The 20,836-nt window shown below is 55.7% G+C and overlaps 1 protein-coding gene across 21 annotated transcripts in view; it reads right to left on the reverse strand.

The window, feature by feature from the left end:
• Window positions 1-20,836, reverse strand: part of PHLDB1 (pleckstrin homology like domain family B member 1) — a 36,628-nt gene that overhangs the window by 1,173 nt on the left and 14,619 nt on the right. For 7 of the 21 annotated variants that reach the window (XM_066639240.1, XM_066639259.1, XM_066639258.1 and 4 more), the window contains 18 exons: window positions 17,562-17,822; window positions 17,228-17,368; window positions 16,595-16,726; window positions 10,382-10,510; window positions 9,243-9,398; window positions 9,035-9,145; window positions 8,802-8,891; window positions 4,718-4,816; window positions 3,640-3,777; window positions 3,151-3,321; window positions 2,962-3,045; window positions 2,517-2,619; window positions 2,099-2,396; window positions 1,710-1,800; window positions 1,381-1,527; window positions 513-732; window positions 312-397; window positions 169-202 (listed from right to left, as the gene is read on the reverse strand). In XM_066639240.1, the coding sequence (XP_066495337.1) occupies window positions 169-202; window positions 312-397; window positions 513-732; window positions 1,381-1,527; window positions 1,710-1,800; window positions 2,099-2,396; window positions 2,517-2,619; window positions 2,962-3,045; window positions 3,151-3,321; window positions 3,640-3,777; window positions 4,718-4,816; window positions 8,802-8,891; window positions 9,035-9,145; window positions 9,243-9,398; window positions 10,382-10,510; window positions 16,595-16,726; window positions 17,228-17,368; window positions 17,562-17,822 (2,491 nt within the window). The remainder of the gene's footprint in view (window positions 1-168; window positions 203-311; window positions 398-512; window positions 733-1,380; window positions 1,528-1,709; window positions 1,801-2,098; window positions 2,397-2,516; window positions 2,620-2,961; window positions 3,046-3,150; window positions 3,322-3,639; window positions 3,778-4,717; window positions 4,817-8,801; window positions 8,892-9,034; window positions 9,146-9,242; window positions 9,399-10,381; window positions 10,511-16,594; window positions 16,727-17,227; window positions 17,369-17,561; window positions 17,823-20,836) is intronic. The other 14 variants (XM_066639248.1, XM_066639246.1, XM_066639241.1 and 11 more) reach the window with 13 other exon arrangements.

Genomic DNA, 20,836 nt, shown 5'->3' on the forward strand with positions numbered 1-20,836 from the left:
GTGTGTGTTGAGAATCAAAGCAGGAAGCTCTCTCTTGCCCCTTGTAGGAGGGGGTCGAGGCCCCATGGCTTTTGCATGCAGGCCAGAGCTGGGGCCTATGTTAGTGCAGGCACTCTGGGCAGCACAGGGTTAATAAGCCACCAGACATGAGTGTCAACTGGAGAGTACCTACACTGGCCAGGCGGAAGGAGAAGAATCCCTTCTGGAGGAGGAGGAGAGGCAGAGAGAGTGGTGAAGTGAGGAGCACAGCCAGCCACCCTTCTGTAACCAGAGAGGCAGCCCTGTGGTCCCCAGCCAGCCCTCCAGCTCACCTTGGCTGCGCTGCGGAGGTGGTCGTAGTAGACTTCCTCGATGGCCTGGAAGTAGATCAGGCCCTTGAGTTTTGTCTCGTGCTTGTCTACATAGGGAAGAGAGAAGGGGGGGTGAGTTCTGGCTCAGGGCAGGCGGTCAGGCCCCTGTGCTCCCTGAGAGGGAAAATGCAAGGGGGAGCGGTGTTGCTGACAGGGTCTCACCTGCGTAATACGAGAGGGTGCGTCGCAGGCGGTCAAAGACGAACCAGCGCTTCTTCCAGGACTTGATCTTGCCTCCCATCTTGACCAGGTAGCCCCTGCACATCTTCTCTGAGAGGATGATGTGGCTGCAGGTGTCCACGCTGTGGCCCGACGACTCGATATGAGAGCGCAGGTCAAAATCTTCCTTGCGGATGGGGAGGTACCGCGTCAGGGGCCGCGCCTTCCAGGGCAGAGAGAGAGAGAGCTTTTGGGGGTTCCCAGATGTGCAGCAGCCTTCCAGAGCCAGGAGACACGCACCACAAGAGCTGCTGCCTGTGGAGGCAAGGACTCATTCTGCAGGCACTGGGTCCTCAGCGTGGCCGGTGCTGCATTGTGCCTCTGGGAAAGAGCCACCCCCTCCAGGAAGCAGACCAGCTCCTCTTCACAGAGGTGGGACCTTTCTTAGGCCAAACACTCCATGGGGAGGGGCAGGGTACCAGTAACAATCTCCCACCCCCTGCCCTTCTTGCCTTAGGACCCCCCTTGCAGGTCTTGGAGGTGATCCATCTGCTAGGCAGGCGGAGGGCAATGGCACAGGTGCCTTGTTATCTTGCCTGGTCCGAGGCACATGCTGGGCCACTGGGAGATGCAGACAGTTGGATCAGGTGGGCCCTGGACCTGATCCAGCAGAGCTCCTCTGACGTTCTTAGGGAACCTCTTTACTCCTCTGGGAACTAAAATATGGACACCCCTACTCCACCTGCCTGCAAGATGGACCCAGCCCCACCTGCTGTGGCGGAAGGCCTGCTGCTCTACCCCAACCCCCTTTCTGCCATTCACTCAGGGCCAGGAGGGTGGTGTGCTTGGCTGTTGTCCCCCCTGAACACACCTGAGCAAACTGCTTCTCGCGCAGCTTGACCTCCTTTTCCACCAGCTTCTGCCGCCGCGCAGCCTCGTCCTGCAGCCGTCGCTCCAGCTGCTCCCTCCGCCACCGCTCATCCTCCAGGGCCTGGCGCCGCAGCTCCATCTCCTGCTCCTGCCAAAGATCCCCAGGTGGGCGTCTGGCCCCAGCAAGGCAGGGGTCCCAGGCTCCTCACCCAGAGCTTCCCCAGGCCCTGTTAAGTGGGGCACCACTGCCTTTGCTGGGAAGCCTGGAGGGTGTGGGAATGGCACGGGCACCCCCTCACTGAGCACTCCTCCCAGCCCTTCCCCGCTCACCCGTGACTCCGCCAAGCGTGACTTCTCAGCATGGGCCTCCTGCAGCATCTTCTCCATCTCCTCGAGCTTCCCGGCATCTGCTCCACTGGCACTGCAAAGTGATCCCACAGCAGTTGCCCTGTGTCTGCCTGGTCCCCGCCAGGCAGTGTGCAGGACACCCCCTCCACCTGGCAGCCAAGCTGCCCCACCCTGCCCAGACTAAACAGCGGCTAAGTGAAATGGAGGCAATGGATGGATGTGCAGGTGGAGATACCCACGGGCCCCGCCTTCCCCCAGTGGGTGCCTGGGGAGAGTGGGCAGGTAAGGTGAGGAAGCCCCCCCATTGGGTGGAAGGGAGGCTGTGGGGCTTGGCTGGGAGGTCCGGAGCAGGGAAAGGCCCCAGGCGGTACCTGGACCCGTTGTCTGGCGAGCAGGCCGAGTTGCCGCTCGTGGAGAGGTTGGTGTCCAGGCTGTCGGAGCTCTCCAGGCTGAGGGTGTCGTAGGCATGCTCCAGATCGCTGGCCCGCAGGCCCAGGCCCCCCAGTGGGTGGTGATGGAGGATGGAGTGGTGCATGAGTGGGGAGCTCGAGGGGGGGAGTACAAGGGGGCCCCCTCCGTGCAGGGCCTCCCACTGGGACTGGGCCTCAGCTGCAGCCTTCTGCTTCAGGTCTGCCAGGCGCCGGCGCTGCTCCTCAATCACCTGCTGCCCTGCACACCCAGGACAAAAGTGGCCTGAGCCCTGGCAGGCCGGCTGGCGGGAATGGGAAGTCCCCCAGCCCAGGCCTGCTCCCGGCAGGGCTGCTGCGTGCCCACTCCCCCAGCACCCACCCTTTTGCTGGAGGGCCAACTGGCGCTTGCTTTCGATGTCCTGGAGGGTGCTGGCCAGGTTTCGAGGAAGGCTACCAGTGCCGTTCTGTGGGGGCACCAAGTCCTGCAGGAGACCAGCAGATTGAGCCCCAGTCCAGAAAACCTCTCCATCTCAGCCCCCCCCCTGGAGTTGCGTCTGGCTCCAGTCCCGCAAGCAAGGGGTGCGGTGTGCATGTAGGAGAGTCCCTGCCTTGCTGTCTGCAGCGGCTGCTACTTCCTCAGTCTTCCCCTGCCAGCCAGACTTGACAAAAGTGATGGCCAAAAGCAAGCAAAGTGGAGGAAAGCCAGGACTCCCTGGACGGAGGCTGCAGACAGACCTCAGGGGTCACCACAGGACCTTCCAAAGACTGGCAAAGCGATATCCAGGCAAGCTGACTCCCCCCGCCTTCCCGTGCCACAGCCATACCTTGGGTGAGGGGCTGCATCCAAGGGTGGCCACACTGCCCCCTTTCGACCAAGCCAAGCTGGCGTCTGTTTTGGAATGAGAGGCCTGCAGTGTTGGGAGGGAGAAGTGCAAGAGTCAGAGAGGGAGAAACTAGAGTAGGAAACTGGTGCCTGGCAGGCCCTGAGGCAGGGTGAGCAACTGGACTGTTACCTGCTGCGGACTGGATGCAGAATGCACCTTAGCAGGCAGAGGGGGAGGAAGCGAGGAGGGCAGAGAAGCAGCAGCAGAAGGGCCTGCCCTGACCTCAAAGCCAGCCTGTAGTAGCTCCTGGTTGCAGGATGGGGGGCGTGGCACTGCACTCCCTGCCCCCTGAGGCTCCTTCTGGGGGAGGAAGGGGTGGTGAAGGGGGGCAAGAGAGGGAGGAAAGAGAATGAGAGGTGGCCAAAAGCCCACCCATGTCCCAACAGAGGCCTGCAGCTCAGAGAGGCCACAGAAGTCCCCCATGCAGACTTGAGATGGAACCTCTGCCCCCCCCCAGCCCTCACTCTACATGCAGCTCAAAGCCCTGGGGTCTGCTCCCTGCAAGCTACAGCTCCCCTTCCCCAGTGCTGCGTTGTCCAGTGCAGAGCAGCCACACCTTCACACAGGCAATGGAGACAGTGAGACGGCAGCGAGGGGGGGCAGAGGGAGAGCACGAACCTGGGTGCTGCTTGAGAAGAGCAGAGCTGGCCAGGCAGAAGCAGCAGAGTCTGCTGTGGGGGAGCTGGGCAGCTGGGGGAGCCCCACAGCCGCCCTGACGCTGCCCAGGATCTCCGCCAGCTGGTCAGTCGTCACATACTGAGCAGAGAGGAGAGGCAGAGTGAGAAGGCAGCAGGAGTGGCACCAAGAAAGCATGGCATGCAACAGGCACAGGCCCAGGGAGGGAGGGGGCATTCCCTTCCAGGGCAAAGTCTGTGCTCACCCTGGGGGAAGCTGGCCAAGAGCATCATCTTGCAACCTCTTGCTGGGGAACCCTGAAGGAACTGCCCCAACCGATCCAATGGGGTGGTGCAAGGCAGGCCTTCTCCTGACAGGCTACACATGGGGAGCAGCACAAGCCAGGGGTGAGAAAACACCCCCACCAGCTGGCCAGGGGACGCCCTTCCAGTCTCAACGCAGCCGGTCATGGCAGCATCCAGGAAGTGAGCCCCGCATGGCAGGGATCTCGGAGGCAGCAGTGCTGGCACCTGGCCCACAGCTGCAGAGCCCGAGAACCTCGGAGAGCTTCGGGCAATCCCAGAAGCAGTGGCAGGAGGAGGAGAGCAGAGCAGGCCGGAGACTCAGAAAGGCACCCCAAATGTCTTGTCATCACCCACAAAGGGCAGGGTGGGCTATGAAGGGCTGAGCGCACAGCCGGCGGTGGCTGCCTGCAAGAACAATGGGGGTGTGCACTGTATGCCCCCCTCCAGGGCAAAGCTGGTGGGTCTTGCTCAAAGGGGGCCACCAAGCTGGTGCTTGGCAGAAGTCTGGGCAAAAATGGCTCCCTTGTAAGCTATGTCCACGACTCAGGTTGGTCCAAGACCAAGGGGGGTGGAGGAAGGGGGAACACTCCTGTGTGCACCATGTGCTTTGGGGGAGGCAACAGAGTCTAGGAGCTGCACAGAACCACCAGCTCACGCCCTGAAGGGTATCTACAGGGAACTGAGCAACTGGGCAGATGCTTGGGGGGGGTGATGCGGGGGGGTGCATGCAAGTGGCAAGTTCTGGGGCAGGCACCATGCAATCAGCCAGGCATTACCTCCAGCATTGCTGGGCAGCGCTGGGTGGAGGGAGCAGCTGCATAGGGGGGACTTGCAAAAAGAGCCCCCCCCTCCAACTCAGAGATGGGAAACACCTCCTGTTTGGGCGGAAAAGGCTGTGAGGAAGAAGCAAGGAAAGCGGGCGCAGAACACAGGAAGTGGGAAAGGGAGGGAGTCGCACATGGACCCAGGCCTCTGGCCACAAACGGTGGAAGGCAGCTGAGCAGGCCTCAAAGCATCTCAGCTCAACTGTGGGGGGGGGGAAGAGGTGGGAAAAAGAAACATCACTATGAAAAGTGCCCCCCATCACTCATCCCCACCTTCCAAAGTCCAGAATCAGTTGCCTCGCATTCTCTCTCCCCCCAGTTGAATCCTGCACTTGTTTCAGTCACATCTCCTCACTAGCCGCTCCCCACATTTCTCCAGTACGTGCTCAGTTTGGCCTCTCTCCGCCAACACTTTTGGGCACTTCTGATAACAATTTGATCGCCCTACTTCAAAACGTTATTCCTTCTTTCCAGAAACCACATACACTTTCCTCTCCAAACTTCTTATGGATGTCTTTTTGTAATGTAATGATCTAATTGTATCAGTTATATTAATTAAATTAATTGTAACAATAATTTAATGTAATTAAAAACTAGTAGTGTGCCTTGACAATTTTAGTGCCTAGTCAGTGAGCCGTGAGCTGAAAAAGGTTGAAAATGGCTGCTCTATACGCTCTCTTTTTGCAGCCACATCACACTGTTGGCTCATGTCCAGCTTGTGGCTCATGAGGGTGCCTGGGTCCTTTCCACAGACGCAACAGCCAGGTGGTGCTCCACTTAATGCCTCCCTCCAGGTGGAGACAGAGCCACTTAACAGCCAACCTGTGGTTGGAACAGTGGTTCAACCAGCCCCCCCCCCCAATCTAGCTAGCCATACCATCTAACCTGAGTGAGGTCAGGACAGAGGCCAAGCTCAAACTGGGAAGGTCATAAGAACAGCCCCACTGGATCAGGCCATAGGCCCATCTAGTCCAGCTTCCTGTATCTCACAGCGGCCCAGGGAGCACACCAGATAACAAGAGACCTCATCCTGGTGCCCTCCCCTGCATCTGGCATTCTGACATAGCCCATTTCTAAAATCAGGAGGTTGCGCATACACATCATGGCTTGTACCCCGTAATGGATTTTTCCTCCAGAAACTTGTCCAATCCCCTTTTAAAGGCGTCTAAGCTAGATGCCAGCATCACATCCTGTGGCAAGGAGTTCCACAGACCGACCACACGCTGAGTAAAGAAATATTTTCTTTTGTCTGTCCTAACCCGCCCAACACTCAATTTTAGTGGATGTCCCCTGGTTCTGGTGTTATGTGAGAGTGTAAAGAGCGTTTCCCTATCCACTCTGTCCATTCCCTGCATAATTTTGTATGTCTCAATCATGTCCCCCCTCAGGCGTCTCTTTTCTAGGCTGAAGAGGCCCAAACGCCGTCACCTTTCCTCATAAGGAAGGTGCCCCAGCCCCGTAATCATTTTAGTCGCTCTCTTTTGCACCTTTTCCATTTCCACTATGTCTTTTTTGAGATGCGGCGACCAGAACTGGACACAATACTCCAGGTGTGGCCTTACCATAGATTTGTACAACGGCATTATAATACTAGCCGTTTTGTTCTCAATACCCTTCCTAATGATCCCAAGCATAGAATTGGCCTTCTTTACAGCCGCCGCACACTGGGTTGACACTTTCATCGACCTGTCCACCACCACCCCAAGATATCTCTCCTGATCTGTCACAGACAGCTCAGAACCCATCAGCCTATATCTAAAGTTTTGATTTTTTGCCCCAATGTGCATGACTTTACACTTACTGACATTGAAGCGCATCTGCCATTTTGCTGCCCATTCTGCCAGTCTGGAGAGATCCTTCTGGAGCTCCTCACAATCACTCCTCACAATCACTCGGAAAAGTTTGGTGTCGTCTGCAAACTTAGCCACCTCACTGCTCACCCCTGTTTCCAGGTCATTTATGAAGAGGTTGAAAAGCACCGGTCCCAGGACAGATCCTTGGGGCACACCACTTTTCACCTCTCTCCATTGTGAAAACTGCCCATTGACACCCACTCTCTGCTTCCTGGCCTCCAACCAGTTCTCAATCCACGAGAGGACCTGTCCTCTAATTCCCTGACTGTGGAGTTTTTTCAGTAGCCTTTGGTGAGGGACCGTGTCAAACGCCTTCTGAAAGTCCGGATATATAATGTCCACGGGTTCTCCCGCATCCACATGCCTGTTGACCTTTTCAAAGAATTCTATAAGGTTTGTGAGGCAAGACTTACCCTTACAGAAGCCATGCTGACTCTCCCTCAGCATGGCCTGTTCGTCTATGTGTTTTGAGATCCTATCTTTGATGAGGCATTCCACCATCTTACCCAGTATGGATGTTAGGCTGACCGGCCTATAGTTTCCCGGGTCCCCCCTCTTTCCCTTTTTAAAAATAGGCGTGTCATTTGCTATCCTCCAATCTTCTGGCACCATGGCCGTTTTGAGGGACAAGTTGCATACCTTAGTCAAGAGGTCTGCAACTTCATTCTTCAATTCCTTAATAACCCTTGGGTGGGTGCCATCAGGGCCCGGTGACTTATTGATCTTTAATTTATCAATGAGGTCTGAAACATCTTCTCTTTTAACCTCTATCTGACTTAACTCCTCGGTCAGGAGGAGCCGTTCGGGCAGCGGTAACTGCCCGAGGTCTTCTGCCATGAAGACAGATGCAAAGAACTCATTTAATTTCTCTGCCATCTCTAAGTCTCCTTTTATTTCCCCTTTCCCTCCCTCACCATCCAGAGGGCCAACCGCTTCTCTGGCGGGTTTCCTGCTTCTAACATATTTGAAGAAGCTTTTATTATTCCCCTTAATGTTGCTGGCCATGCGTTCCTCATAGTCTCGCTTGGCCTCCAGTATCACCTTCTTACATTTCTTTTGCCACAGTTTATGTTCCTTTTTATTCTCCTCATTAGGGCAAGACTTCCATTTACGGTCCCAATTCAGACCGCAGTCTCCAAGCCCAGTCAGCACACTGGCACTCATTCCCCACTAGGAACAGAGTGGGAGGCTGTGGACAGGCCCTCCCTTCCCAGGAGCATCTTCATTAGCCCCAAGCTGGGTCATCCAACCAGTTCTGCACCATCATTGCCACCCCAACATTTTCCCGGAAGGAGGTGTGGAGACACAGGCAAGCCAGCCTGGCGTGAGCAACCCAAGAGACAGTGCCCGGCGATCAACAAGGGGCTAGAGGCTGCTGGTGTCCAAACATTGTACAGGCAAGAGTGTCAACATAATGCAAGATGTGGCAGCCCTCAGGCTCTGTGAATTTTTTTCCACAATGAAATTTGCCAGAGGCCATTATGGTATTATTGTGAAGGTATTTTGCTGACTACAATAAAAACGGTGTTCTAAAGAGAGAAGCAGTGTCATGCAATGGTTGGAGCACCTGGACTTGAATACAAGACCCTAGAGCAGGAGTCTCCAAACCCTGGCCCGGGTTCTTGTCTGGGTTCAAGCCAGCCTCTTGTCCCCTAAAAACCTCTGGCCCACTTGGCCGAACCAGACTGGAGCTGTGCCCCGGTAGCATCTGGAGGGTGTTCTGAGGGCCAGAGAGGTTGAACGAATGAGTCCATTCATTCATTTATTCGCTCATCTGAGTTCCATCTCGAATTTATTTATATAAAATTTATATTTAAATTTTTTTCCCGGCCCTCTACACCGCGCCAGATATTTGATGCGGCCCTCTGGCCCAAAAGTTTGGAGACCCCTGCCTAGAGCGCACACAGTCCCCCCCGCCATGAGTTCTCGTGGGTGGTTTCGGCCACATCACACTTGCTCAGCCTCAGCAGGAGAGGCACCTCGCAAGGAGCGCTTCCCCCAAACCAGCCCTGAGCCCTGGAGAGGAGGCGGAAGAGAACTGAGCGGCTGTGGAAAGGAAGCGCCTGCCTGGCACGGCAGACCTCTGCTGACACTCAGTCGAGAACCCTTCTCGGCTCAGCCCAAGCCTGCCTGGAGCACCGCTGACCCCACCCCACCGACGGCTCCCACAGAGACCCTGTTACCTCTCGGAGGGCCGCGGAGGCTTTGGGAAAGCCAGAAGCACCTGTGAGCACTCGGTATCGCCCCTCTAGCATCAGCAGGGTCTCCTTCTCCTGTCAAGGGGAGGGGAAGGTGGTGAGGTGGCCCCCTCTAGGCGTGCCCCATTGCAGGAGCTTCCCCCAAGCCAGAAGGCCAGGGACCCCCCCAGAACAGCTGAACAGCCTCCCCCCACATGCCCAACCCTGCCAGGCAGCACCTTCCGCAGCAGCTGAAGGGTGGCATTCTTCTCCCTGCGCAACCGCTCTGCCTCCTGAGCCGCCTGCAGCTGGACCTGCTCCGCATGGCTCTCCAGCACGGCGACGCGTTCCTGCGGGAAAAGGAGGGGAGAAGAGGTGGACGGGTGGGTCTCCTTGCCCAGGGCCTGCAGGGCCCCACCCGCCAACTGGCCCTGCAGGCCACCCCACCTTCCTGTGGGCCACGCTGCGATGACTCTCGCCTTGGCTGAGCAACAGCTGCTGGTTGAGCATCTCACGCTCCTCCTCCAGGCGGCTCTCCTTCTCCAGCTGCTGGAACTCAAGGTCCTCGAACAGCTTCGTCTCCGCCTCCAGGGCCTCGGCCTCCTGCAGCCAGAAGAGACCTGCTCAAGGGCGGGCTGGGAAGGGCAGCTGGCTGGTGGCAGTCCAGCAGCAGAGCTGGGGCGACAGCCCCGCCCCCCAGGAGGCAGCGATCTGCGCACGCGGCAGCCAGTCTGGGTCTTCCAAGGACCAGGAGGCAAGTGCCCACAGCACTGAGGCTGGGAAGGGTCCACAGGCTGCACTGGGCCTCCTCCAGAGGGATCTCTGCCAATGGACCTCTCAAGGGGCCAAACAGAGAGAGAACGGCTCTCTTCAGGAACTGGTGGCTGACTGAGAAAGTGGGAAAGCCAGAGGAGAAACCAGGGTGAAGCTGAGGGCGGCTGGGCAGACTCTTGTCCCCTGCAGCCTGATACAGCTGCATCCACAGAGGTCAATGGCCACCAGCAGGAGCTGCGGGAAAGGGGCACAGAACAGGCTGGCAGAGCAGGCCACGCTGGGCCAAGACTTGGCCAGCCCTGCTCCCCATCAGGCTGGGCTCCCACCAGACAGATTCCCGGGGGACGGGTCCATCGCTGCCTCCGTGTCTGCCTCTGCACCCCAGTTGCTGGGGCCCTGCTGGGAGAGGCTCCTGCATCCGCTGGAGGGACTGGATGTTGCTTAGGTGGACCTCTGATCATCCAGCGGGGCTCTTTTATGGCTCCTACCTCTCCGCCTGCCTGCACCCCCCACAAGCATCCCCAAAAGAGGGGCCGCCCCTCCAGCTGCACAAGGCCCAGTCCATGGCCCACCTCTGGCCCTCTGCCGCTAGAGCTCTGGGGGCGGGGTGCTGGAGGATTCCCAAGCCACCACACAGGCCTGTGGCCACTGGGGGGCAGTGGTGTCAGGGATGGACTCAGGGCCTCCTGGCCGAGCACCGGCACGTGGCCCCAGGGCCCTGCTTACCGTTGCCTAGGCAGGCGCGGTGTGGCGTCCCTGGCCTCGGCGGCTGCAGGTGGCGGGAGGATGGGGGTGGGGGAGGAGACACTGACCCTTTGCACCTGGTCCTGCAACTGCTCCCGCAGGGACTCAGGGCAGTTGTCAAGCTGGCGCTCAAGCTCAGTGTAAAGGGTCCGCAGCCTCTGCAGCTCCTTCCTTTCCGCATCAACCTTTGCCCTCTCCTGAAGCCGGGACAAAACGACACACACGGAGGAGAGAAAGAACACACTTCTCAAGAGCAGGCCATGCAAAGCGGGGAGGGGGTTAGCAGGGGGCTCAGGCACAGCAGGGGGGGCCCAGTCTTGCGTCTCAAACCCACAGGGCCCAGGGCACTGGGGACCCCTCCAGCCCCCTCCAGGCTTTTGCCAAGAGGCGCAGCCCCTTTGCCCACTCCCTGGAGCTCAGCCCTTGGGCACTGCAACTCTGCCTCCCACCACTGGCTCAGTCGCACAGACAAGAAGGGCAACCTCTGAGACACAAAACCAGGCCCAGCCTTCCAGGAGGTCAGTGCAACTCCGTCTGCAGGGAGGTTCAGAGCTCGTGTGAGTAAGTTAGTCATGGGATAGGACAGGCCCAGGATAGGGAAGGGGGGTCACCACCTTCTGGCCAGGGCTGCTGGAATGCCAAGGGAGCACAGAGACACCACCCCCCCCCCCATTTTTTATTGTCAGAGCCATTAGTTGGGCGGCTGTAAGGACAAGCTGAAGCCAAAGCAGACATGTCATGGATATGTACAGTTCAGGCCTAGTAGCATTGCAAGGCCTGAACCAAGCTAAAACAGTAAGGTAGAAGTGGCTTGCACTTCCTAGCTGCTAGGATTTACATCTCAATGGAAGGTGATTATGTAGCACCTAGGCAGCCAGAAAGAGGCCCATCAAGGATGGAATGCAGCTGCAGATCTCCAGGGGGAGGGAAGAGCTGAGAGGGCTAGCTTCCAGCCCCACTTCCAGAGGACAGGGTCTTTGTTCCTTGTCTCTAGGTGAGAGAGGTGGTGGGTGCACATCCTGCCCTGCCAGGACCATGTGGCCTCATAGGTAACTGAGGATCTACAAAAGAAGCTGACCCAGGTGAGGGTTAGAGAATAATAGAGTTAGCCAGTTAGCTTTGTTGTTTTATGCTGTTATGTTTCCTAGAAGTTTTATGCCTCTAGCATTTGCTGCCTTTTGTAACCTTTTGTAACCCTATGTATTTAATAAAGTAGAAAATCCTTTTACCATGTTGGTTCATTGTCTGTTGGGGACAAAGGTTCAGAATCCTGCCTAGCCGTTCAGCAAGCTACCAAAAATCCTCATTGTGGACTAGTAACTTGAGGACTGAGACTTTAAGTAAAGAAAGTGCTCAGTGCCTACAAGGGATATAGTTAAGCCTAGAGGGTCTCGGTTTCCCTGGGCTGAGGCACTGGCTCTTACAGGGTGGTGGCAGTACTACCGACCAGGGATCTTTGAGGGCTCTAGGGTTCAGAACCAACAACTCTGAGCACCCAAAACCCTGGGAGTGAGACCCAAGTGTACGACATGGTGGCCTAGCGCTGGGATCTGACTGAACTTTGTTCCCAAAAGTGATTACACTTAAGGCAGAGGCAAAAACCTCTACAAAGATTTCAGTGGTTTGTTATTTTGGCAGTAAGGGCTGTTCTGCCTCAGCAACGTAAGCAGAACTAGCATAGGATAGAGAACAGCAACATGATGTACAGAGATCAGTTGTATGCTGTTGAAGAGGTGGAAGGGACTGTGGGACCGATGCCAGTCAACATACTGGAATCCCAATCCCCAAGCCTGTTGGAAAGGGCTTACAGATCTGAGTCTGTACCACCGAGGACCATGGAGGATGAGAGGCACCTGAGAGCACACTCAGGGATGCACCAAGCTCAACTCGTGGAGTTCCAAGAGTTCCAAGCACGTGCATCATGGAGTCCAGAGAACCAGAGCAATCAGCAGAGGTACAACATGCCAAGTACAGCTGCCAGCAGGTCTGCTCTAAAATTTCAATAAGAGTTGGAATGGACTGATGAAAGTGATGCAGAAGGTGGAAAAGATTCTTGGAAGTTGCCAGACAAAGGCTTATGGCAAGAGACTGTTGCAAAAGGATAAAAGGGTGAGTGGCTGGGCGCGCAGAAACCTCCTTTACCCACTTCTGCACCAACTGCTCCACCGCCAGCACAAGTAGAGGGGGAAGGGAATGCTACAGGAGTTTCCCCAGGAGCAGCAATGCCCACAGCAGGAGACTGGACTCAACTTCTTGCCATGCAACAACGCCTTATAGAGATGCAAAGACAAAGGCTGCATCTCACAGAGCAATCGGACAGACACATGTTTCCCAGGTATGTCAGTGATGGGGATGCAGTTTCCTACCTGGCTATGTTTGAACAGGCATGTGAAGATGAGGAAGTGCCTAAAACTTTGTGGTTAAGGATACTGTGCCCACAATGTGTAGGTACAGAGCTAGCACACATACTACTAGCAGGACTGCCTAAAGAACAAAGGCACAATTACAAACTGTTTATTATTATTAACTGTATTTATATACCGCTTTTCAACTAAAAGTTCACAAAGCGGTTTACAGAGAAAAATCAAATCACTAATGGCTCCCTGTCCCAAAAGGGCTCACAATCTAAAAAGATGCAAAAAGAACACCAGCAGACAGCCACTAGAAAAGACATTGCTGGGGTGAGGTGGGCCAGTTACTCTCCCCCTGCTAAAAAGAGGAGCACCCACTTGAAAAAGTGTGTCTTACCCAATTAGCAGGGTGTTTAAGTCCTTAGTCAAGGAGAACCTGGCCATAAATGAGCAAATGGCAAGGCAGAAGTTTCGCCATACAGAAATGAAGCCAGAGAAATCGTATACAAACTTCCAGTTATGCCTAGAGAGAGCTTTGACCACCTGGGCTGAGACTGCGAAAGTAGAAACTGTGCAGCAGTGGAGAGAGTTGGTGGCAAAAGAACATTTTTTCTCCTATTTACCACCTGAATTGTCAGAATGGGTCGCTGAAAGACAGCCTGCCACTGCGCTGCAAGCTGCAAGGATCACTGATGAAATTAAATCACGAAGGCAGCTTCAAAGCTCCTTCATCAGAAGTCAACCTTATGCACAGCCTAAAAGCTTTTAGCAACAGCCAGCAAAGAAAGGAGGGGGAGGAGAGACAGCCAGGCCCCAAAAGACAGCTGACTTCCACAACTTTCCAGAGAATGCTGCAGCCTCAACAAACACACAAACAAAGCATCTTCGTTGCTATGGATGTGATAAAGTTGGACACTCGAAAAAATTCTGTTCACAAAATGCCCAAGGAAAAGCTGTGCAAACTCCAGCCCCTAAGACTGTAAGTAACCCACTGAAGACCAGGGTACAACAGGTGGCAAGCCATGCCCCAAAGGAGAACCTTGGTGAATCCCATGAAGAAAGGGAGCCTGCTCTTAACCTCAGCAGTTACCTGAAGAGAGAGAGGGAGGGGTCAGCCCACCCCTCTGTCCCAAGAGTTTCCCAAGTGCTTGACAGAGCTGTAGAAGGTGGGGGGAAGAGCAAGGCCATATCAGAGAACAATAGAGACTCTCTACCAGTTGCTAAGACAACAAATGGGACCTCAGAACCAGCAGCCCCAATGATGCAAATTTCTTGTTCCTCAAAGTCCAAGCCTAGCAAACTTCAGGTTTATTTAACTGTCAATGGAAAAAAGACAGGTGGACACATCGATTCTGGGGCCAGACTGACCTCAGTTCATAGAAATTTGGTGGAGGAATGTCACATTTTGCCTGGAGAAACTTTTAGAGTAAAGCCTTATGAGAGTCCTGAGATTTCTGTACCTAAAGCAAAAGTGCACTTAGAATTTAAAGGTTGGAAAGGTACACGTGTTGTGGCTGTACATTCAAACACACCCACATCAGTTCTTTTAGGGCAAGATTTTTGTGATGTGTTAGACAGGCAGCAAGCTGCCAAAAGGAAGTCTACTAGAGAAGCTCCAGCAGGCAGAAATCCATCTGGTCAAGCCAAAGCTTCTAAAGCAGCAAAAGGAAGAGCGTCTGCAAGCATCTCTTCCATCAGCCATGAAGCTAAAGCAGAAGAAATGACTTCCAAGCCTAAAATTAGAGCTAAACAAACAATAGGAAGTGGAAGATTTTTAGCAGCGCCCCCAAAAGGAAGACATTATCATGTTGGGGCAAAGACTAAAACATGTGTGTGTTCTATGCGTTGGAAAACCTATTAAAATGTCAACAACATTTGTGTTTTGATGCTAAAAGTCAATAGACCACGGTGGCCATTGGAACTCCCTGCCACTGTAGCCAGCAACAAAGTTTGAATAGTAACAATGTTTCCTTTAAACATTCTAGGTTTTTCATGTATGCAATACAAGAAAGTAAAGTGCATTGTTCTTAAAGAAAAGAAAAGCAGGAGGAACCCTCCTAATCTTTGTGCCTCAGAGCATGCACAGAGTGCAAAATACCAGCAATCTTTTGTTTTAACCCTTTTTGTTTCAGCAACAAGAAAGGACAGGAAAAAGAAAAGCATTTGCTCTCAAGAAAAAGAATAAAGATTCTAAACCCTGTTCTTTTACAGGAATCTGAAGAAGGAATGTTACGTGCAAATTGCCTCGTGAAACACATTATGCTGTATGTGACTTTGGATGTCTTGCTGAAGCTTTGTCTCGCATGAGGTATAGCAGAAATCAGCAAAACACCAGTCATGAGTAGTAACGTAACTGTATTAGTAAGAAAGGTGAAGTACTTTCCATGTAACCTCACCGTGTATGATGTTGGTAATACAAACTGTCTTATAACTTTCACTGCTTATTACCTTGTAGTAAACCCTGCTTTGTATTGCTTAGTAGTAACTGTAGAATAAGTTCAGTATACGGTGTTCAGAGACCCAAGTGTACGACAAGACACCCAAAGGCTGGGGGTGATGGGGCCTCCCCCAGCAGCTGCTGCTGTGCCCCTCAACAGGCCCTCCCTCGCGCCACACAAGGTCTTCACTCACAAGCCATTTTGGCTGTGGCCATCCCACCCCCAAGAGACTGGGGTGTTAGGCCTTTGCGATGCACTCTGGATGCAGGCAATGGACTGGGGGGCCCTCTGTGTCCTGAAAGAACCACCCCCAGCTCAGGACCAGGAAGGCCTGCAGTCCTGCAGACCACACAAATCATTATGTGACCACCGTTACAGACTGCCATTACGTGAGTGAACACAGGACAGTCAGTCCAGGCTTTACTTGTTTCGGTTTCTGACGGGGACGGGAAAGAAACCCTTAAGACTTTTACTGCAGCCAGGCTGACAAGTGGGGCACAGCACCATGCCCGAGAGCACACTAGCTGCACCCCCTGCCTGCTGCACTCCTCTAAAGCTCTCTGGAGGGGCCACATGACCAGGCCTGGTGGGCAGCTGTTGGTGACAGACTGTAGGAAGGGAGGGAGGCTGCTGAGAAAGAGCCCCCCATCTCTTTGCTCATTCCAGCTCCTTCAAAATGACCCTCCAGTGAGGTTGCAGGCAGGCAGACATTGCAGCAGTAAGAGGCAAAGAAAGAGAGAGAGAGAGAGACACAACAGAGGGGATTAGAGCTGGTTAGTGGCACAGGGCGTGTGTCCCTCGGGGTCCCTGCTTGAGCAAAGGTTTGAGGAAGGCTGGAAATCTGCAGCCCCCAAAACAAGTGCTTGGGAGGTTGGGCACAAGTCGACCAATGCATGGCGTGAGCATCAGGGCCCAGGACCTCGCTTGGGTCTTTCTCCGGCAAGCACAGCTGCTCAGGTGAGCCTAGCGGGGAGCAGACCCAGGTGGGATGGCCCACTCCGCAGGCGAGAGTCTTCTGGGAGCCTCTGGTTGGAAAGCAGCAACAGGGTTCCTTGGCTTTGACAACACCAGTGAAGGCGAAAAGGGGCGTGCAGGCCTAACCCACACCAAGTGCATCCCAACTTTCAGCAGAGCCTGGCTTGATAAGAGACCTCAAACAAACAAGTCTTGAGCCAGGGGGCTCCCCCCAGTCAAGCACTAGGTTCTCCCAATGACTGTGAAGCCCTGAGACAAATCTCCCAGAGTCCAGCCACCTGCTGGGGCCTGGCAGTCAAGTGTGCCCCCGCCTGGCCAGCAAAGCAGCCTGAACACACACACACCGCTGCCCCCCCCCCCGTGAAAATGGGAGTAAGGGAGAAGCAGGGCCAGGCCAGTTTCTACATGTGAGGGAACCAAGCAGTGTAGGCAGAAGACCCCCCTCCCACAGGCAAAGGGGGGGGCAGTGAGGAGGCCCCTGGCGCAGGAGGGCAGGTGCCCCCCTGTGGCTGCTGACCTTGTCCCGCTGGATGGTGGTGTCCAGGCCCAGGAGGCGCTCCTGCAGCTGCTCCACCCGCTTCTGCTCCTGCTGCAGCTGGGCCAGCTCTGCCTCCCGCTCCCCCTGCAGGAGGGCCCGCTCCATCTCTGCCTGGGGGGGCAAGAAGACATTCAGTTGTGACACGCCGGGGCCTCCCGAGCAACAGCACGCCAGGCTCCACACACTGGCACAAGCACACCCCAGTGGGCAGCAGGCCTGTGAAGGCACTGAGCAGGGGGTTGACCTCTAGGATTCCTGCCCACTTTCAGTCCATGATTCTACCCCTGCTAACTGGGTAAGGGGCACTTTCTTCAAGTGGGTGCGCCTCTTTTCAGCAGGGAAAGAGTCACAGGCCTGCCTCACCCCAGCAGCGTCTTTTCTAACGGTTGTCTGCTGGTGCTCTTTTGCATCTTTATAGATCGTGAGCCCTTTTGGGGCAGGGAGCCAGGAGCTGCTTGATTTTTCTCTGTAAACTGCTTTGTGAACTTTTCTGTTGAAAAGTGGTATATAAATAATAATAATAATAATAATTCTGTGCAGGGGCTTTGGACATTCCTGAGCCCCGGCACTGATCATCTGTACTGGAACCCCACCCGCCACCCCAGACCTCACCTCTTGGGCTGTCTCCTGCAGCTGCTGCTCCAGCTCCTTGGCGCGGCTCTTGAGGCGGTCGATGGTGGCCAGGACCTGAGCGCGCTCCTCCTCCAGCAGAGCCACCTCGCGCATGACGCTGGTGCCTGCCGGCTCCTCGTGCTGTGAAGGGCAGCATCTCAGCAGAGCGGGGCTTCTCCCCCAACACCCAGAAAGTACGGCAGTCAGAGGTTCCCAGGCTGTGGGTGGAGGCTGCCCACAACCCAGCCTCTTGCTTTGCGCACATCAAGGGCAGCCCTCCTGCTAGGACCTCCTTGCCACCCCGCGGCACAGGCACCTTCTGCGGGCCCCTCACCTCGTGGCTGGCACTCTCTGTACTGCTGCTCTCCTCTGTCAGGGGGTCGTCCTCGGAGCGCTCCAGGCTCACTGCCCCCCTGGGCCCTGCCAGTTTCTCCCTGGAGCGCCCCAGGCTGCCAGAGCGCTTTAAGGGCTGCCGTCCTGTCAAGGCAGCCACTTCGGCAGTGCTGGGGCTGAGCTGGTGCTTGGGGCTTGTGCTGCCATCACTGCGTGTGTACTCGGCGCACAGGCTCAGGATGGTCTCCAGCCGCTGGCGCTCCTGGGGGGACAAGAGGAACTTCACCAGCAAGCGCCACAGCCCAGGAAGTCTGGAAGTGCCCAGTGCAGTCTGGGGAGGACCAGCACAGTCCTGCCTGCCAAGCAGCTGTAGGCACCGTCCTCACCACAGACCAGTTCGTCACCCCCTGTCTGCTTGTCCAGGTAGAGTTCCTTGCCCAGCCTCTCCCCTGACCATCACTTCCATGGCTGGCAAGGGAAAGAGTGACAAGCAGAGACCCCACAAATGCCCACTCACCCAACAACATCAGCCCAGTGAAAGGATACGACCACCACCACCTTGGCTTCTGGTGCCCAAGAAGGGTGGATTACAGGTACACACACAACACACGTGGGGAGTTCTCCTGCACAAGCCTGGCTGTGGTGAGCAGGAGCACCTCCCAGCCACTGCGATCAGGTGAGTAGGGAAGCTCCCTCTCAGTCCTGGAACTTGGGGTCTCCCTGCAGACTTGACAGGAGGCTGGCACGGGGCAGACAGGAGAGAGGAGGTGGCTCAGCTGGCATAAAAGGGGTTCAATCAAAGAGGAGGGAAAAAAGCCCAACCACAGCTCTCACCACGGAACCTCCATGCTCAGAAGCAGCATATCACTGAGTAATAAATTCTCAGGCACAGGTGACAGGGAAAGGCTGTTGCCCTCATAGCCTTCCTGGTGCATCTGGTCGGCCACAAGAGGCAACTGGATTGGCCCAAGATGCGGACGGACACAGCACAGTCCAGCTCCAGTTTGTCCCTGTGCCAGCCACCCCCAGAGGTGACAGCCAGGGAGGCCAGGCCAGCAGGGTCCCTCCTCTTGCTGTGGAATGCCTGCATGTAGCCACCACAAGGAACTGGCCAAAGGAGAAACCAGTCCCAAACACAGGACTATCTGCCCCACTGGGAACAGCTACTGACTCCACCCCCTGCCCTCCAGCCTTGCCAAGATGCCTCAATGGCTACTGGAAAACAGCCAGCCAGCCAGGAGAGAGAGAGAGTAGCCACCAGTAAAAATCCCAGACACAGCCAGCCCTCCAGGCAGGAAGAAGTCCCACCCAGGGAGCAGCTGCTAGACCTTCCTCTTGAACAGCCCCTCCATTAAAAGCCCCCACACCTTCCCTGAAGCCCCAGCAGGCCGAGATCTCCTGCTAGTCAGCCCTTGCCAGGACTGGTGGAGGCCTTCCACACATGACCCAGGGGTGCTCGTTCAGCTCCATGCCCCAGCTTGGAGGAGGGCCCAGAACACACTCTCCCCCCCCCCACGGCCTGCTGTACTCACAGCACCATCCAGAGGGACCCTCATCCCCACAGCCAGACCTCTTGCAAGCAAGGAGCAAACATCTCCAGCCGAGGCTCCCCCCCCACCACTACCCAGAAGGCCAGGCAGCTAATTGCAGGGTGTGGGCCAAACTGCGGCCCCCTCCCGCGGCACACTCCAGTCTATGCCTGCTCCATCACGCAAACTGTGCAAACAAGCTGCACATGTGAGTCAGTGCACAGAAACAGCACGACGGGCAGCTGAGGTGGGGGAAGGGCAGCAGCGCAAGACTGCATACCCTGCCCAGGGCCAGACAAAGGCCCCAGACAGAGGCACAGAGTACCTTCAGCCAAGAATGCTCTGGCGTGGCCTCTCACACCGCCGGCAAGCCAGCCAGCAATGCAGCACACAGGCGGGCCCTGGGTCAGCGGCCTTCCAGACTCCGTGGAGGATCCGTCTTCAGACGCAGCCTCAACGGGACAGCAGACACAACCTGCGTCCCGGTGCCCTCCCCTGCATCTGGCAATCAGAGGCAGCCTGCCTCTCAAACCGAGACCTTGTACATACCTACTATGACTTGTAGCCCGTAATGAACTTCTCCAGAAATCTGTCCAATCCCCTCTAAAGGCATCCAGGCAAGATGCCATCACTACTTCCTGTGGCAAAGAGTTCCACAGACTAATTACACGCTGGGTAAAGACATATTTTCTTCTGTCTGTCCCAACTCTCCCAACACTCAGTTTTCGTGGATGTCCCCTGATTCTGGTGTTATGCGAGAGGAAAAAGAGCGTCTCTCTATCCACTCTGTCCATTCCCTGTACGATTTTGCATGTTTCTGTTCTTTTGATTCTATCCTGTTACTCTCAACCAGCCGTTCTTAAATGTTGTTTGCCTCTCCTGCCCTGAGTGTTTTCCCACAGAAAGGAGGGGTGCAAGTATTTGAAAATAGCAAACGGAGCAACCTCCTTCTTCAAAACTTCCTGGGTGGGGCTCTGCTCTTGGCTGTCTCAAATTATCACATGGGACAGCACCCCCCACAGCCTGCAAGGGAGGAGGCAGGTTTTGCTGCAGACCTGACCAAGAAGCCCCAGGAAGGGCTGGACATCTTGCCCCCTTCCCTAAAGCGCCCAAAGAAGAGGTTGGCGATTTCTGGCTGACTGGTCTGGAAAAAGCATCGTGGTCAATAGGGACCGAAGAGTCTCCCACCCCGGGGTGGGAGGCCTTGGGGGTCTGAGTCCCAGGGAGTGCACCCAGGGCTCCCAAGAAGTAGGGGGGCCGCTGGAAGGTCCCAGCTGATGGAAATAGAGCACCATGTGCTGGGAAAAGGCAGCAGCTGGAAATTTCTGGAGGATGAAGAGTTAAGCCTGGGCAGGCATATCCCGAAACAAGGCAGCTAGTGGGAAAGTCCCAAAGCATGCAAACCTTTGGGCCTGGGGGCACCACACTCACATGCCTGCCCCACATAAAGGGGCTCCTCCTCACAGGCAGGCCCTGCCCTGTAGCCCAGGCACAAGCTGGCTGCTCCTCAGCAGAGGGTCTAGGCCACGACAGGCCCCTCCAGCGCAGCATGGAGCACACGGGTCCTGCCCGGACTCCTCCGACAGCCAGGCATTTCTGCCCCCAGCTGAAGGCCCCCACTGCTTCCCTTGCCCAACCTGGTTTTGCCTGCCTGGACTCAGGGCCTGGAACACACCACTCTCAGGATCACGACTTCTCTCCCCAATCAATGAATTCATCCATCAACATGCAGCACAACGTTGCCAGG

This window comes from Tiliqua scincoides, chromosome 11 (genome assembly GCF_035046505.1).
Source record: "Tiliqua scincoides isolate rTilSci1 chromosome 11, rTilSci1.hap2, whole genome shotgun sequence".
NCBI lineage: Eukaryota > Metazoa > Chordata > Lepidosauria > Squamata > Scincidae > Tiliqua > Tiliqua scincoides.